Source organism: Danio aesculapii, chromosome 8 (assembly GCF_903798145.1).
Source record: "Danio aesculapii chromosome 8, fDanAes4.1, whole genome shotgun sequence".
Classification (NCBI taxonomy): Eukaryota; Metazoa; Chordata; class Actinopteri; order Cypriniformes; family Danionidae; genus Danio; species Danio aesculapii.
The window spans coordinates 42,977,362-42,994,748 of NC_079442.1; the positions used below are offsets into that span (position 1 = coordinate 42,977,362).

Sequence of the window (17,387 nt, forward strand, 5' to 3'; positions counted from 1 at the left end):
AAATCATTCAGAACGCAGATAGAACCTTATAATTCCAAGGTGACGATTTGTCATTGTATTATGTTTTTTATATTCTATTATTACTGTTTATTATTTACAATATAATTTCCTTTTTTTCATATTGCTGTAATCGTATGACTGTGTGGATTCAAGTGACACTTGTTTTCAAGAGTAAGAGACAAGAGAATGTTTCCATTTTAAGGTCTGTATTGTCACTGCAATATGTTGTGAAGCAGTCATTTTCCATTGCTGTTGCTTGTGGTATAATAACACTTGTTGGATTTGTCTTGGTCAGACTAAGCCCCAATTCCAATTCTATTTTTGTTACCCTACCACATCCCCTGGGCCCTTGAAACAGAGTGTGAAGAGGAAGGGCTTCAAAATTTACCCCTAACAAATGGAATACCACTTCAACACCTGCTCACGTCATCATATGTCATCGCGATCTCTTGCTTCATGTGAGATCAGAGGATCGTTACTGCTGTAGTTATTCCAGTTGTGTTATTTTTTGGTATTTATCTTCAGGAAATCACTGAAGGCAATGATATCATGTTATCATAATGATATAATGTGGCAATAAGCTTGTAACTGTACTGTGCATTTACACCCTGGCTATATCCATCTATGTTAATACACGAAAACAACATTAACATTATAGCAGACACTGTAACAAGTCATTCCCAGCCACTAGACTTTTATGACAGTGTATTCGAGTGTCATCGAGTGACAGAATGTTGTGGGACTACAGAGGAGTTATTATTATAGATAATAGATCGTGAAATTTAGCGTTTTTTATTTTAGCGTTTTTTTTTTTAAACATGTTGGTAAAACAAGAACGGGGTTATGAATATATTAAAACATGTGCTTGTTTGTTGTAAAAATTCGTAATAATGATAAAAATACAAATTTGTGGATCTCTCTACTTCCGTGTGCAGCCATGCTGCCGTTTTGGCTGGTGTATTCTGGGAAATTTTCTTACCCCATGGTTTCGAGTGTGGTCCTGAAAAATCTCCATTTGAAGCGGTATCTAGCCCTTCCCCTTAGCCCTACGCTTTCAAGTTAAAGAGACTTGGGACACCCCTAAGAGCAGGGCTAAGGGGTACAATTGGGATTGGGTCTAAGTCTGAGCATTGAATCATACGCAACTAAGATTATTTAACAAACTGCTCTTTCTTTATCATCATTACTTCATCTCCTGCTTCTGCTCCTCTCTGGCTTTCTTAGGGCGTACTCACACTATGCTCACACTATGTACAGTTTCCTTGAACCGGGCCAAAGCACGCTTGTCCCCCCTCCCGTCTCCCCCGATGGCCGCCCTCACATTACATTCGGGCCTGGGCACGCTTACGTCATCGATGATGCGCTGATCAGAGATGCTCTCGCTCAGCACAGTGGAGATTTCTTTAGTTATATCGTCGTTTAAGTCATTTGATATGCAGTGACACGCAGTCAAATATTTCACCGAACAGATCAGCCACTTTTGACGCTCATAAACAATCATAAAGTCCTCTTGCTGCAGGAATTAGGAGGTTGACTGAAGGTGCAGAGCTTTCGTGCAATGAGAGGTTTGCGTCTTTAATAAACTACGACAATTTGCATTCATTGAACAGTAAGAATGATTAATAAACACATATGAAACAGTCCCTTAAAAGTCACGTCTCGCTTTCAGTTTCGGGCTTTGGCGCGTTTTGCACTCACACAAGCGTATACCGCACCAAAGCCCAAGTAAACCGTGCTCACTTGAGCCCGATTCAGAGCACTCACACTTCTCAAACGATCCGGGAAACGGGCCTGGGCACGGTTCGGATAGCATAGTGTGAGTAGGCCCTTAGTCAACTCTTATAATGATAGAAGATTGTTAATTCAGTTCAATACTGGTTAACAGGTTTGGGTATTGAGCGAATCTGCTGGCTAGCTGTCTGGACACCCAGAGAAACAGACATATTCTGGCATCCAGGGCTACAGTGCTCAGCATATATGAGTACTCCCCTTACAAATCTGTCTTTTAAATTCATATTTTAAATAGAAAGCTATACAATATTATATTTGTGCATATAGACCATTTCAATGTGGTCATGTCTTTGGCCCAAAAACATTTCCTGCTTGTTATCAAACCATTTCCTAACTGTAACAAGAGGCGATTCAATCATAACTCAACATTAAAACAGCTGTCATAACATTATCAATATGTGGCTCTTTTTGGATTATTGGAAGCTATAGAAATTAAAAATGTAAAACAGGAAATGCATTAGTTTTTGTTCAAATCCTTAAAAATGGTCTATACATTAGATTAGTCAGAATTGGAGCCAAATCTGGAGCTAATCTAACAAAATAATTTACGATAATGGTCCAAATACTAGCACACCAAAATTTAAATGTTATAGAAATAAAAATGATTTAGTTGAAATTTTGTAGGTTGTACTTTTTTTGGAATATTTTGCTTGAATTTATTAAATTATCTTTCACTTTCTAAATATGTTTGGTGACTAAAATATTTGAATAAATATATCTGTTTAATAAGTCTGTTTTGTTTAAATGCACCATAATACATTGCCTATATTCACTGAGAAATGGATAAAAATATTCATTCTCCAAATTGGGTGTTCTCAATTATGCTGAGCACTGTATATCTTATTTATGTGGCGTAGAGAGTGTGATCTAACAGCATTAAGCAGCAAAGAAAGCAAAATAAACTTGTCAAAACAAGACGCAAGATTATTTTGATTACCCCATTGGCAGATTTTTTTGCTTGTTTTAAAGAAGAACTCACTTAATCTTGTCAATCTTGTCATATTATTTCTTAAAACAACACTATATGTTTTGCTTGTCTAGAAAATGCTTCATGTTTTGTGATATTTGGACTAGAAACAAGACAAAAAAATCGAAGAAAAGCATTTTTAGCAGTGTAAAACTACCAATGACAGGTACAATAAATGAAAATGGCAGACTAAAAATAAAACCTAAATGAAAAATTAAAAAAATAAAACAACCCGGTGACAGCCACTGCCACATGCGCTATAACTGTAGATGTTTTGCAGTGACCTATTTTTTTTCTTACATTTCTGAACAGCATGAAACAGCCTTACATTTCCCCGTCTATTGCAAGGCGTCTAATATAGAATGATCAGAGGCATTTATGGCTCAGGTGATTGGCTCAGGAAATCTTCCTGGAACTGAAGCATGCAGCAGCCGAGCAACTGCTAAAAAGATGGATGTGGATGCTGGATGCCTCTCCAGGTTTATTAGAACTCCTTGAAATCAACCTACGAGCGGCTTATTCTTGTCTCTGCATATTAAGCCAGACGCAAGAAAGTGCTTTAACATCAGAAAAATTACCAAAAGTGAGCAGTATCTTTGATGAGCAGTGGAGCGTTTGGAACACTTGAGGAATAAAGGGAGATGTCGGTCAATGACATGAGCTTGAGTCCTAACAGATTTATTCACAGTGGCTGTGTTTACATCCACCTACTGTTAGACATTTTATTGTATTTTAGCGGTAACTTACATGCAGCACTGTTGTCAGCAAGTTACCACAACTGCCCGTTTACAGTAACTTACCTGTAAATGTGTTTTACAGTAGCTTGGGCCTATCGTAATTTCATTTTACTGTAAAATAGCCTTGACGTAACCTCTTTTAATGGTAAAATGCCTTTTAACATTTTAATTTTACAGTATGACAATTTTACAGGACTTTTATTGTAATTTATTTACATTTTACATTAGCGGTGCAAAGCCTTGTAATTTTTGTAATTTTTAGTATTTACTATTGAATTTAGTGATGAAGGATGAGATCATGCAGAACAGTATTTTTATTATTTATTCTTATTATATCCATTTTAAATGGTTTACAAAATTAATTTTCTTCATCAATCTATTTTACGTACATTTTGTGATGTAAAATGTTAATTAATATTTTTTTCATTTACTATCAGATCTATGCACAGTAACTTTGTTTCCATTCACCTACACTGTTAGACATTTTATTGTGTTTTTGTGGTAACTTACATGCAGCACTGTTGCCAGCAAGTTACCAAAACTGCCCCTTTACTGTAACTTACCTGTGAATGTGTTTTACAGTAGTCGGGTCCTACTACAATTTCATTTTACAGTAAAATAGCCACAACTTCTTTTTATAGTTAGATGCCCTTTATCACATTTTAATTTTACAGCATAGCAATTTTTCACTGGACTTCTACTGTAATTTATTTACATTTTATATTAGCCTTGATTTTTATTATTTAATATTGAATTTAATGATGAGTGACGAGATTATGTACAAAAGTTTTTATTAATCATTCTTATAATATCCATTTTAAATGGCTTACAAAATAAATTTTCTTTTATCCATCTATTTTAAATACATTTTGTGATAAAAGATGTTAATTTAAAAAAAATTCATTAACTAATAGATTATGCACAGTAGCTACGTTTCTATCCACCTACACTGTTAAACATTTTATTGTATTTTTGCGGTAATGCAGATTATTAATCAATGCTGTCCCATTACACCCATTTCTATCATCACATGATCTGTGTGTGATTTCATTTACATGCAGCACTTTTGCCAACAAGTTACCGCAAATGCCCCTTTACTGTAACTTACCTGTAAATCTGTTTTACAGTAGCCAGATCCTACCGCAATTCCATTTTACAGTAAAATTGCCTTACCACAAATTTTTTAATGGTAAAATGCCCTTTAAATTTTACAGTATTATAATCTATCTGCAACATTTTTACTGTAATTTATTTAGATTTTACATTAGCAGTACAAAACACTGATTTTTAGTTTTTACTGTTGAATATAAAAATTTTTTAAACAAGTGACGAGATCATGTACAATAGTAATTGTTTCATTCATTCTTATTATATCCATTTTAAATGGTTTAGAAAAGTAATTTTCTTTCATCAATGTATTTTAAATAGATGTTGTGATACAAGATGTTAATTAATAAATTGTTCACTGTCTTATCTTTGTCTTCAACTACAGTAGCAGTACTTGATTACTTTAATTACAGTAAAATACCACAAATTCCTAATATGCAGTAAGTTACTGTAAAAGTTTTTAAATGACCGACAATGCAGTGCATATTACAGTAGTGAACTGTAAAGAATGTTTGTGGTATTTTACTAAGCAGTAAATAACTATGAAATTGCGACAAAGTCTAAGAGTGTATATTTATGCTCTCTATATTTATAAATACTGCATTAAGAAATCCTTAATGAAATAGCCAAGATTTGCATAAGTTTTAAAATGTGCATTAAAAAAAAAAACAAATGCACACAACTAAATAAGACAAACATTTTATTTTATAATAAAAAAAGTGCATAAACTACGATATAAACATTTTACCTTTACATTTTTTACATTTACTGAATAAATTCCAGCATATGCATCAAAAAAGTCATGTGATTTTAACAGATCATGTGATAATAGAAATGGGTGTAATGGGACGGCATTAATTAATAAACCAGCAGACTGACCACATTGACTATCTGAAATGTTGTCTTGGTCATTCTAAAATCCCTCAGTCAAAGTCTGTCATCAAAATAGTTCAGTATTATTGCCTCCAGAACTATACTGAGTGTCTGCACTCCAAAACAGCATCTCACATCTCCAAAAGCAAGGGTGAGTTTATTGCATTTCATCATAGTCTGAGGTACAAGTAATTTATTACATAAGAAAAAAATGGCTTCACCTACAACAGTGAATTACATTTTTTGATACCTCTTTCAAATTTGATACCTCTTTTCAAATGGTGCTTCATTTGCAAATGTTTTATGCAATATTATAATTTTGTGCCTAAACCTAATTCTCAACTCTGGACGGAAACATAAAGTCAGGCCTGGAATTATTCATACCCTGGCAAATTCTGACTGCCACTTCTTTTTCAAAGGTAAATATAAGCTGATACATTTTTTGCCAAATATTTGTACTTTTGCATGAGTATGAGTGTGTCTCGGCTCAGTACACTGTAAAAAGTATGACCTAGATCTAACTTATAAAAAGTGAGGCAAGTGGCTGCATCGGACGTTTTAGATTGAATCAACTTCCAGCCTTTTTTAAGTATATTAAACACTAAAACTTTGCTTAAAACAAATGTAACAAAATTAAGTTGAGCCAACTAATATTTCTAAAATTACTCAAATCAGATAAACTTACTTTTTTTGTTAAACCTAACTTATTTATACATTGCTATATGTTGCCTGAACTTATTTTAATTAGGTATTAAGAACTTAATTATCTAAATAAAATTAACCATGCATATGTAATTTAAAATGAATTCAATTGACTTCTGGCTGTAACCTCAGAAAATAAATCTTCATTTTTATATTCTAAGCACACTATACAGTGATTAAGTAAAAACAGATAAACAGACTTTATACGGTTAATAACAATTAAATAAGAATGGGAAGATGGATTAAACACCATAGCATTTATTCAATGTCAACCAATGTCCCTAAAAGTGACTACAAAACAGGCCATTAATGTGGCTGCACATACACAATACATAAATAAAAACATTAATAATGCCAGATCCTATTGAGAAATCATCTAAGACAACTCAGTAAGGAGATCTGCATACTTTGATGAAGATTTAGGATGCATAAGGTCCAGTCCCACAAAGAGTCTCTGATATATCTCAAATAATGTATACAGTTTTGATGGAAGTCGAGGACATCGTTAAGTCCAAACAGGAGCCATCATGCACATGACAGGTTTGGTAAACCTCTGACAGTCCTATGATTATCCAAACTGTGTTGGGCTGATGTCAAATTTTTCCCGTGGGCAGCCGCATGCACCTCTGATTCCACACAACTCTATTGGTGGAGAGAAAAAGAGAAACAGGAATTCAGGTGTTTGATACTAAATAATATTAAATAGCTAAATGCTAAATAGAAAATATCTTACATAAACTACAAGTCAAGTTACAAAAGTGCAGTGAGAATGATCCATGGATGAAACACCTTAGTTTATCAGTTAAAATTTACCTTAGTTAAACTTCTGTATTAAAAAAAGGCTATATAGGTTATTGTGTACTTACATTATTCCAGGTGTTTTTAAGAATCAAATTCTAAAGAAAACTGATTTTATTCAGTGTAACAGTGTATGGCATTTTGGTTGCCTGTCAATCAAGGAATTATTTAAATTTAGGTATTACATTTTCAGTTTATTTTTGCAACTTATAAAGCATAAAAATATGTATGTAACTTACATATTAAACAGTTTGAAAATGGCAAATATAAAATCTATAATTTAACTGTCATCTTCATTTTGCACCAAACTTTGCATAAGTCATAATACAAAATTAAATAAATACATTGCCATTTTACATATTACCTTAAGGTTAACATTACATTTTTGCTGAAGCTACTTTTAATTTACTTTTTCTCCAAATTTAATGTTACTGGCAAATGATAGTTCAGTGAATCAGTGTTTTCAGTTAGCTTTAGTGAAAGACTGACAGATAATAAGAAACTGCATTAGGATATTTTTTACTGTTTGTTCATTGCACATATACAAAAAATCTTCAGATATCAAATGCAATTCTATGGAGCCCACTATTGTTTGCAATTTTACCCGTGTTTTACTTACCTGCAAATAATTATAGCTGTAATCGTATGTAATGTTTTTCTTAACAAAATAATCAAAATCACTTTGGTATCTAAAGACCAAGAAAATGCATTTTAGAATGAGGTGCGTACATCTTAAATGGTTCTGTAAACATAAATGTAATTTAAGTTCAAATAAATTATAAATCTGTAATTTATTCACATTGCAGTATTAACAAAAAACTTATGGACTAAATCTCTTAAACACAAACCTTAAGCTACTTAATGTTACGCTAAACACAAACTACTGTTCCATACGTTTCTGCATTTAATATGCATCCTTAATGTGCTGATAATAACTTAGGTTAGCTAGCCAAGTTAGCGCTAGCAAACTGCACCCACCCCCCGACCGCCCACCAGAGACCTAGTTAATCCGTTCTGTAACGTTAGTTATACCTACTAAGTGTTTTAAAACTACTTTAAAAAAAATTTCTCAGGACTATCACTTTTAATCGTTAGCATGAACTAGCGTTGGTTAGCGTTAGCCAACTTAGCTTTCCATGTGAGAGCAGTCTGTTACCTGACGTTACAGTACAATTTACAAGCTAAAACCTCACCTGCCTAGTGAAGTCGGCAGTTTAGCATGACTTTACAATTATCATTCGGCTACATTTGCAACTTACCGTGTTAATCAGATCCGCTGCTGCGAGCAGTAAATGTCGCCCCTTGTAGATGCTGCGTGTGTCTGGAAAGTGGCGGGCAGTGAAAATGGGGTCACGCAGAATTATTAAAATCACGTTTGATGAACAGACCTGCACACGTCGACAGCTGCTCTAATAAATTGTCTGTGTCAACTCACTTTTATAACATTTATTCTACACAATAACCACATACAAAATATACTCAAATAAATTGCATTAGTTTTATTTAAAATATACTGTTATTTAAAAACTGATCTACTTTAAGTAAACAATAAGCAAATTGATATTTTTTGGTATAAAACAAATATAATTAACTAGATTGCAATTATTTAAAGTATATAAAACCAACTTTGTGAGTGTAGCACTTTTTACAGTGTAGACATGGAACTGTTCAGGGAGTCAATCACAAAATTCTGAAACATTCACTGAAAAACACTGATATGTTTGCTCCTCATAAAGTCTGACAATGCTCCATGAAATTCAGAAAGCGTTGACGCTCACTATGCTCCCTTAATAGAAGTCAGGAACCGCCAAACATGAATCATGTGAAATAAATCATTGAACATAAGAACACATGAGGGATGTTTTCTAAAAAAAAAAAAAATCATATGAACGATCAGCTAGAAAGGTTAAAAGCAATATAGCAAACATGTATAGCTGTTTAATTATTAGAATGTTGCTGGCATATTTTCAAAAAAATCTAATAATAATGTACATTTAAATACCTTATACAATTAATAAATGATTTTTTAAAAACATTTAATTACATACAATATATTTATGCTTTTTTATGCTATAAACACTTTAATGATTGGCCTAATAAGTATTTTCTGTTTTTTCATGTCATTGATGTTTACAGTGTACCTGATACTCCTCTCAGCAAATTAATGCATTGTATTGAAACGTAGATGTAAGCCTAAAGAGCAAAGAGCTTGGTACATAATTTATCCAAACATTTACTATTTTGAAAGAAGTGTTTGCCATTTGATGCAAATGTTTCATTCTGACATGTGTTTATGGCATTTTGAATGCAGTGTTACATTTTGAAGCAGATGTGAAGCATTTTGCATTTTGTGTGTGCAGTTTTGGGAATTAAGTGTAGAGTTTTGAAAAAAGCTGACACTGTTTTAAAATCGTGTACAAGCAATTAAAAAAAACTCAAATTGACATAGGTAAAAAAAGATTTCATAAAATGATTGTATCTGCACACAGGCAGCCTGCATCGTCTACCGAAAGGCAGTAACTCATACTCATAAAATAAACTATGTGAGGGGTCAGATATTATTTTAGTAGCTTCATTAAGAACTAATTGCTCATAAAAAGATTCTAAAGATCGATACTCCTTTTTCACTATTATTCCCATGGCTGTCTTTACCAAATGTGCAAGCTTGGCTTTTTGAACTGTAATGCTTCCAAACCACATACAGTAGTAAAACCATCATGTATTATTCTTTCAATTACAGCCTGGCAAAATAAAATCATTACTTTTTGCTGAATCCTAAAAAGTATCAACCTCCATTTAAAAAAAAAATGCAATCGCTACTGCACACGAGAACAAATACTGTCTAGATGACGTCCCCAGGTCAGCAAGTTATCCATGTAAACACCCAGATATAATAAGCACACACATTTAGTGAATTCTGAGTGAATGAATACAGGTGAATAGTTCCCAATTTACTTTGGGTCAAAAATAATTTCCTCGGTTTTGTTAATATTAATAAAAAGAGGGTTTGAATTGCACCACTTCGCAAACCTTTTAACCTCTGAATGGTGAGCTAAGGGGTTATTATATTCGTACAAGAGGCTAAGCACAGCTGTGTCATCTGAGTATTTTACTATAATGTTACTGAAATCATGACTAATATAGTCATCAATGGTGTAAACAGAAGAGGGATGCGAATGTAGTCCTGGGGTACACCTTCTAACCTCTGATAAACTGTTGTTGACCTTGATCTACTGTCTTTGATGGGTTTAAAACGAATAATACAAATTAACTAAAAAGTGATTAACAGAAGTGAACCAAACCAAATGCGATTCTTACCAGTGGCCCAAATTCATATTCACTACCTGACAAAAGTCTTGTCGCCTATCCAAGTTTTAGGAACAACAAATAACTTGACTTCTAGTTGATCATTTGGTATGACTCAAAGAACTTTTTAATAAAGTCATCAGGAATGGCAAAGAAAGCGTTCTTGCCGGACTCCCAGAGTTCATCAAGATTCTTTGGATTTATCTTCAGTGCCTCCTCCATCTTACCCCAGACATGCTCAATAATGTTCATGTCTGGTGACTGGGCTGGCCAGTCCTGGAGCACCTTGACCTTCTTTGCTTTCAGGAACTTTGATGTGGAGGCTGAAGTATGGGAAGGAGCAATATCCTGCTGAAGAATTTGCCCTCTCCTGTGGTTTGTAATGTAATGGGCAGCACAAATGTCTTGATACCTCAGGCTGTTGATGTTGCCATCCACTCTGCAGATCTTAGCATGAATGTAACCCAAACCATGATTTTTTCTTCATCAAACTTGACTGATTTCTATGAGAATTTTGGGTCCATGGGGGTTCCAATAGGTCTTCTGAAGTATTTGTGATGATTGGGATGCAGAAGAAATCTACCTTCTGACACTTTTCCAAATGATCTACTAGAAGTCAAGATATTACTTGTTGCTCTTACAACTGTGATTGAAAACAAGTCTTTTGTCAGGCAGTGTACATGACCTACTGATATAGAGAGCTGATTGATACGCACCCTATGATTTTTCAGTACTCTGTCCATTACTGTCTGCTCATAAAGCAGCCGAATCAGATTTGCACAACCTTTTTTGCACAGATTTCCACAACAAGGTGCTCAGTGAAACTGAAATCTTTTAGCGATATCTAACAAAAAACTAATCTTTTTGCTTCGAGCTTTCCGAGGAAATTCCACTATAAAAGAAGCAGGAATTTTTTAATTGGACTCTTGACAATTGATTTTAATCTTGTAAATCTCTCATCTCGTCACTGTCCCTAGCGTTATGCTGGGCAGCGGTGATGAAAACGCTCTGTGCATTATCGGTGATGTCATGGCTCTGTTGTGATTCTGGATGACAGTTTTGGCCTGAGAGGACGGCATAATTAAATTACAACCATAACACACGCACTGCTGGCCCGCAAAGACACACGCACATCTACATATCACTTACATCGCACCACTTTTAAAGTAGTATCATCATGTGATCTTTAAAAAAGGCCATCAAAAGGATCAGAGGGATTTTTCATCACATGTTGATGGGTGCTTGAAGGGTCAAGGCTTCTTTCGAAAGCCACATGCTTTCATCTGTAAATGACTTGGAGGCAAATAGCTGCAAAGGTCGATGGTCACACACACTGATCAATAAATTTCTCACCCGCAACTTCAACAGGGTCACGGATATCATTATCGGAATGAAAAGCCACCATGCTATGCCATCACAGCAATCAAAAGTTGACGCTTCAACCAGTTATAGACTGGAATCATGTTCTTTAAATGGATTTCAAATGGAAAACTCATGTCATTATTTATGCTGATATCTTCTATATGGGTCACAGATCACATGTCCAATATTTGGTGTCTGCATCAAATTAAGGTCACAAAAGTGATTTTATATTGTTTATTAAATGCCTAATGCTTCAAACCTAGTGCTTTGAAGGATAATGGTCAAATATAAAGATTTTAGAATAATAATGTATTATTTTGAGGCTACACTGTACATATCTTTTAATAGTTCACCTAATGATTCTTGTACTAAATATGAAAAGACACCATTTTAATGAATGGGGTTAAAAACAGAAGAAGCTGTACTACATTTTTGGCAACTAATATACACTCAAAAGCTACTTTAGCGAGCGGCAGTTCTGTGGGCGCAAATGCCTTGTTGATGCCAGAGGTCAGAGGAGCATGGCCAGACTGGTTCCAGCTGATAAAAAGGCAACAGTAACTCAAATAACCACTCGTAAAAACAGAGGCAGGCAGAAGAGCATCTCTGAACGTACAACACGTCCAACCTTGAGGCGGATTGGCTACAACAGCAGAAGACCACACCGGGTGTCACTCCTGTCAGCTAAGAACTGGAAACTGAGGCTACAATTCACACAGGCTCACCAAAATTGGACAATAGAAGATTGGAAAAACGTTGCCTGGTCTGATGAGTCTCGATTTCTGCTTTCTTGGGACAGCTCAGGCTTATTAGTACCAATTGAGCATTGTGTCTACGCCACAGTGTTCCTGAGTATTGTTGCTGACCATGTCCATCCCTTTATGACCACAGTGTACCCATCTTCTGATCGCTACTTACAGCAGGATATCGCGCCATGTCATAAAGCTCAAATCATCTCAGACTGGTTACTTGAACATGACAATGTGTTCACTGTTTTTAAATGGCCTCCACAGTCACCAGATCTCAATCCAATAGAGCACCTTTGGGATGTGGTGGAACGGGAGATTCACATCATGGATGTGCAGCTGGAAATCTGCAGCAACTGCATGATGCGATCAGGTCAATATGGACCAAAATGTCTAAGGAATATTTCCAGTACCTTGTTGAATCTAGGCCATAGGATTAAAGCAGTTCTGAAGGCAAAAGAGGGTTCAACCCAGTAGTAGTAGTAAGGTGTACCTAATAAAGTGTCCAGTGAGTGTGTATAACTCATATTTATTTTATTTTGGTTTGGAATAATTTAAAAAAAGTAAAAACTTCTAAGGTCAATATTATTTTTACTTTTTGTATTGGCTTCAAAACAAACCACTGTTCTCCAGTGACTTTCCTATGTAACCTAACTTCCCGAATTAACCTAAAAACACTAATTAAGCCTTTAAATTTTGTAAAATAACTAGTAAAATATTAGTACTGGCAAAGAGAGAGAGAATTTTTTTTTAATTAAAAATGAGTTATTAAAGCTTATGCGTAGCACTTTACAATAAGGTTCATTAGCTAATGCGTTTACTAACATGAACTAATCATGAACAACACTTGTACAGCATTTATTAATCATACTTGAACATTTACTAATGCATTATTAACATCCAAGTCCATGCTTGTTAACATTAGTTAATGCACTGTGAGTTAACAATGAACAACTGTATTTTCATTAACTAACGTTAACTAACATGAACAAATACTGTAGTAGATGTATTGTTCATTGTTTGTCCATGTTAGTAAATGCATTAATTAACATGAACTAATGAACCTTATTGTAAAGTGTGACCAGCTTATGTTTAAATAATGTGTTAGAAAAAAATAGCTCCAATAAACAGCACTCCAATTTTACAGGAGGACTTACAATTTTTGTCCTCAACTGTTCAATAGTTGGCGCATAAACATTGGCTAAATACAAAATAATACTCCATTAAAAAACAAGCTTAAAATAACATTACAAAGATGTCATGGGAAAATTCTTTCTTTCTCCTGGCTTTGAAAATACTGTGACATAAGATATTTATTTTAGGTGCTTCTTCTTTAGTCTGACTAAAATAAAAGAAGTTTTGAGTTTGAGGCGATATGAATCCCAAATAAAGCTCATCCATTAACTGAGAGGATCATGCAGGGAGGTTTGATCCCTTAAATACGAGACACCAGTTCACGCCTACTAACATTGGTGAGCTGAACGTCTTGGTTAAACGTGAGGATTTGTGCAGCAGGGTGCCCGTAAATCTGCGGTATTACCTTGCTAAGATGCACCACGAGATCAAGCGTTAATGACTGTAATATCTCTTATTATATCTTATCTTATCTTAACTCAACCCCCCCCCTGACAAAACCCATCGCGCCCCCACTGACAGCCATCTGCAAAACTTCCACATCAGCACACAAATGCTGTGCCACGTATGACATGCCTCCTAGTGCCTTTTTAGGGCAGTTAGCTTATTAAATGTGAGTCACATTCTTACCCCTGACTCAAATCATGACTCTGCTCTTCATTACATTTAAAACACACAGGAAAATGCCGGATAGACATGCACACACAGAGACATGCAAGGCAGCAGTGTGTGTAATGCATATTAGTAGGTATTATGCAAATGCATGCATGCAAATACAATTGTTCCTTATCTCAGCATTAGAAATACAAAAACTCCAGAGCTTAAATGGTGCAAATAGCCTAGGAAAAGCAATTCAAATAAATAATAATAATAAAAAAACACAACTTGTCGAGTATATTTAACAATGACACAAATTGTTCTTGGATGTCTCAAACATGTAGTCAGAGATCTCAACCATTTCTCCATGAATTCGTTTCACACCTTATGCATTTCACTTTTCAGATTTTTTCAGGAGAGTCAAAGTTACATAAATGAGATCTCCTGAGCTGTGAAGGAGCAACCCCCAAGCAATACAATTTTCCCTCTAGGTTGTGAAGCATGCCCTCCATATTATGCTATAGATTTCCATAATAATATCACAAGCTCTCCGGGGTCTCTCAGAGGAGTTGCTCCTGTCCTATACACTACGGTTTTCTCCCCTGAGATGTTAAGGCACAGAAGCCTGGCTCAGAAAAAAATCTGACAGCTGTATTTTTAAACAACTTTATAATAAGGACAGAGCCAGAGGTGAGCCTACGCGTAGAGATATAAGGTTATTTGGACCCCGTTACCATAGTGAAAGTCACGTATAGTGATGCTCAGCACTTGCCTTCTTTCAGGATGTGGGTGTAGATCATCCACAGCATAAGCAGGCAGCAGAGAGACGTGCCTCCGCCGGCACAGAGCGCCCGCATCCCCGACTGCATCCTCACCACGTCCCGCAGAAAACACTCCCGGCACCCAGCCTAAAGCAAGTTCAAAGCAAGCTCGGCTACTTCCATAGATTTTCACGGGAATGTGGCCGGGATGCGAGGCGAGAGTTAATCCGATGTCGATTTACGCGCTTTGGTTTTCATTTTACGCATCTGACAGAACGTTATTTAATTTGAACGAAGTGTCATTAAAAGTCATTATTTAACCTTATTTGGCCAAATTAGAATTTGTAAAAATATAATACGCGTATACTGACAGACAAATCAAAAGCAATAGATGTAAAACTCATCCAAGCAAAGTAAAATGAGTCATAATTTGGTCCGTTCGAATTTTGCGCAAATCCTCCGCGGTCTGGAGAAGTATCCACACAGGGTGAAATGGTCAGTGGTACCAGTCCGGTGGTAACAGGTCCACGGTGTACGGATGCTGACTGTAGATGAGCTGGAGAGGGAGGTTCTGGGTGTTCAGAAATGCGTCTTCCTCTTCTTCAATGTCACTCCGACGTTCCCGAAGCCATGTATACATGGAGAATTTGCCCTGTGGAGTTACAGAGAACAGCAGTGGAGCATTTCGCGCACATTCTCGGTGGTTCGTGGCTGGATTCGGAGCTGAGTGAGTTCTGCCTCCTCCAGCACGCGCGCGTTCACACAAACACAAGCACACGCGCGCACACACTCACATAGGCTATGTAGGGAGAAAGGACGGGGATCATAAGGAATTTAAATATTGTGATCCATTGGGGATTATTTTAATATTTTGGTAAATATTTAATTTTGAACATGAAAAAAAATGTTTGTATTCCCAAAGCTATGAAAAAAAACATCAATTTCTATAGAGTTAAATGTCTGTTAGTGTAAATTAAGTTATATGGTAAACATGGGTGGGAATAGACATGTTATGTTTTGTTACCTTTTATTCTACACATATTAATACGCAAAGTGTTTAATAATCAGTCAATGGAAGAGATTCGTTTGGGGATCACACTTGCAGAACCGACACCGATAAATCGTACTGCGCGCATGCATTTGATTCAGAAAATGATCCGACTTTAATTCCCTCGCGATTTTGACTAACTTCTTTAGAGCTATTTTTTCGGACTAGTTAACCCCGGGTAATTCTAAATCCAGCTAATTTATCCTGCTGCTTCCTTTGCTCATATTTTTCAAAAACCTTTTCAAAAACCTTTTAGGACCAAACTTGGTCCTTGAAGGCCTGTGTCCTGCAAACTTTAATTCCCACCCCATTTGGACACACCTGAACCAACTAATCAGGTATACTAGAAGCTTTAAATAGGTGTGCTAAACCAAGTTGGAGTGATTCCTGCTCTAGTGCACTCACCGGCCACTTTATTAGGTACACCTGTCCAACTGCTTGTTAACGTGGCTTTCTGATCAGCCAATCACATGGCAGCAACTCAATGCATTTAGGCATGTAGACATGGTCAAGACGATCTGCTGCAGTTTAAAGCAAGCATCAGAATGAGAAAGAAAGGTGATTTAAGTGACTTTGATTGTAGCATGGTTGTTGATGCCAGACGGGCTGGTCTGAGTCATCAGAAGTTGTTGATCTTCTGGGATTTGCACAAACAACCATCTCTAGGGTTTACAGAGAATGGTCCAAAAAAAGAGAAAATATCCAGTGAGCGGCAGTTCTGTGGGCGCAAATGCCTTGTTGATGCCAGAGGTCACAGGAAAATGGCCAGACTGGTTCCAGCTGATAGAAAGGCAACAATAACTCAAATAACCACTCGTTACAACCAAGGTCTGGAGAAGAGCATCTCTGAATGCACAACACGTCCAACCTTGAGGTGGATGGGTTACAGCAGCAGAAGACGCCACTCCTGTCAGATAAGAACCGAAAACTGAGGCTACAATTTGCACAGGCTCACCAAAATTGGGCAATAGATGATGGAAAAAACGTTGCCTGGTCTGATGAGTCTCGATTTTTGCTGCGACGAAAAGGGGATCCAACCTGGTACTAGTAAGGTGTACCTAATAAAGTGGCCAGTGACTGTATAAGAGCATTGTTTATTTTGTGTCATTTTGGACACAACTAATTACGACTGGTGGGAAAATTTCCCTCTTTTCTTCCTGTGAAGTGATGCATCAATGCTCCCTTAATAATTTCCAATGGTGTCTGCAGTGTCCTTTAAACTGACCATGTTTGCTCCCTTTGGACTGAAATCACATTTATGATTGTTGAATAACCTGTGAAGACCACTTCCGGTCAAACCGAACACATCTCTGAGAGCTTTCAATTTAACTATGCTTACGACAGCCTTTAGGATTTATGACCTATTGTTTAAATATTTTAGCTTTACTTTCCAGAATGTGTTTGACTCAGTAAAAACAAATCTTCAGAGTCATTCCCTCAGGATTCAGACTAAATTGG

The 17,387-nt window shown here is 36.0% G+C and overlaps 1 protein-coding gene and 1 long non-coding RNA gene across 2 annotated transcripts in view; both read right to left on the minus strand.

Moving 5' to 3' along the window:
* Positions 1-15,613, minus strand: part of tafa5l (TAFA chemokine like family member 5, like) — a 146,834-nt gene extending 131,221 nt beyond the window's left edge. The window contains exon 1 of the mRNA XM_056464026.1: positions 14,893-15,613. Coding sequence (XP_056320001.1) covers positions 14,893-14,989 — 97 coding nt within the window. The 5' untranslated portion in view covers positions 14,990-15,613. The remainder of the gene's footprint in view (positions 1-14,892) is intronic.
* LOC130233809 (uncharacterized) lies at positions 6,420-8,634 on the minus strand. The gene is made up of 3 exons (XR_008838247.1): positions 8,602-8,634; positions 8,235-8,363; positions 6,420-6,819 (listed from the first exon to the last, which is right to left on the minus strand). It is a non-coding gene; the product is annotated as an uncharacterized LOC130233809 (long non-coding RNA).
* Positions 15,614-17,387: the final 1,774 nt, after the last annotated feature.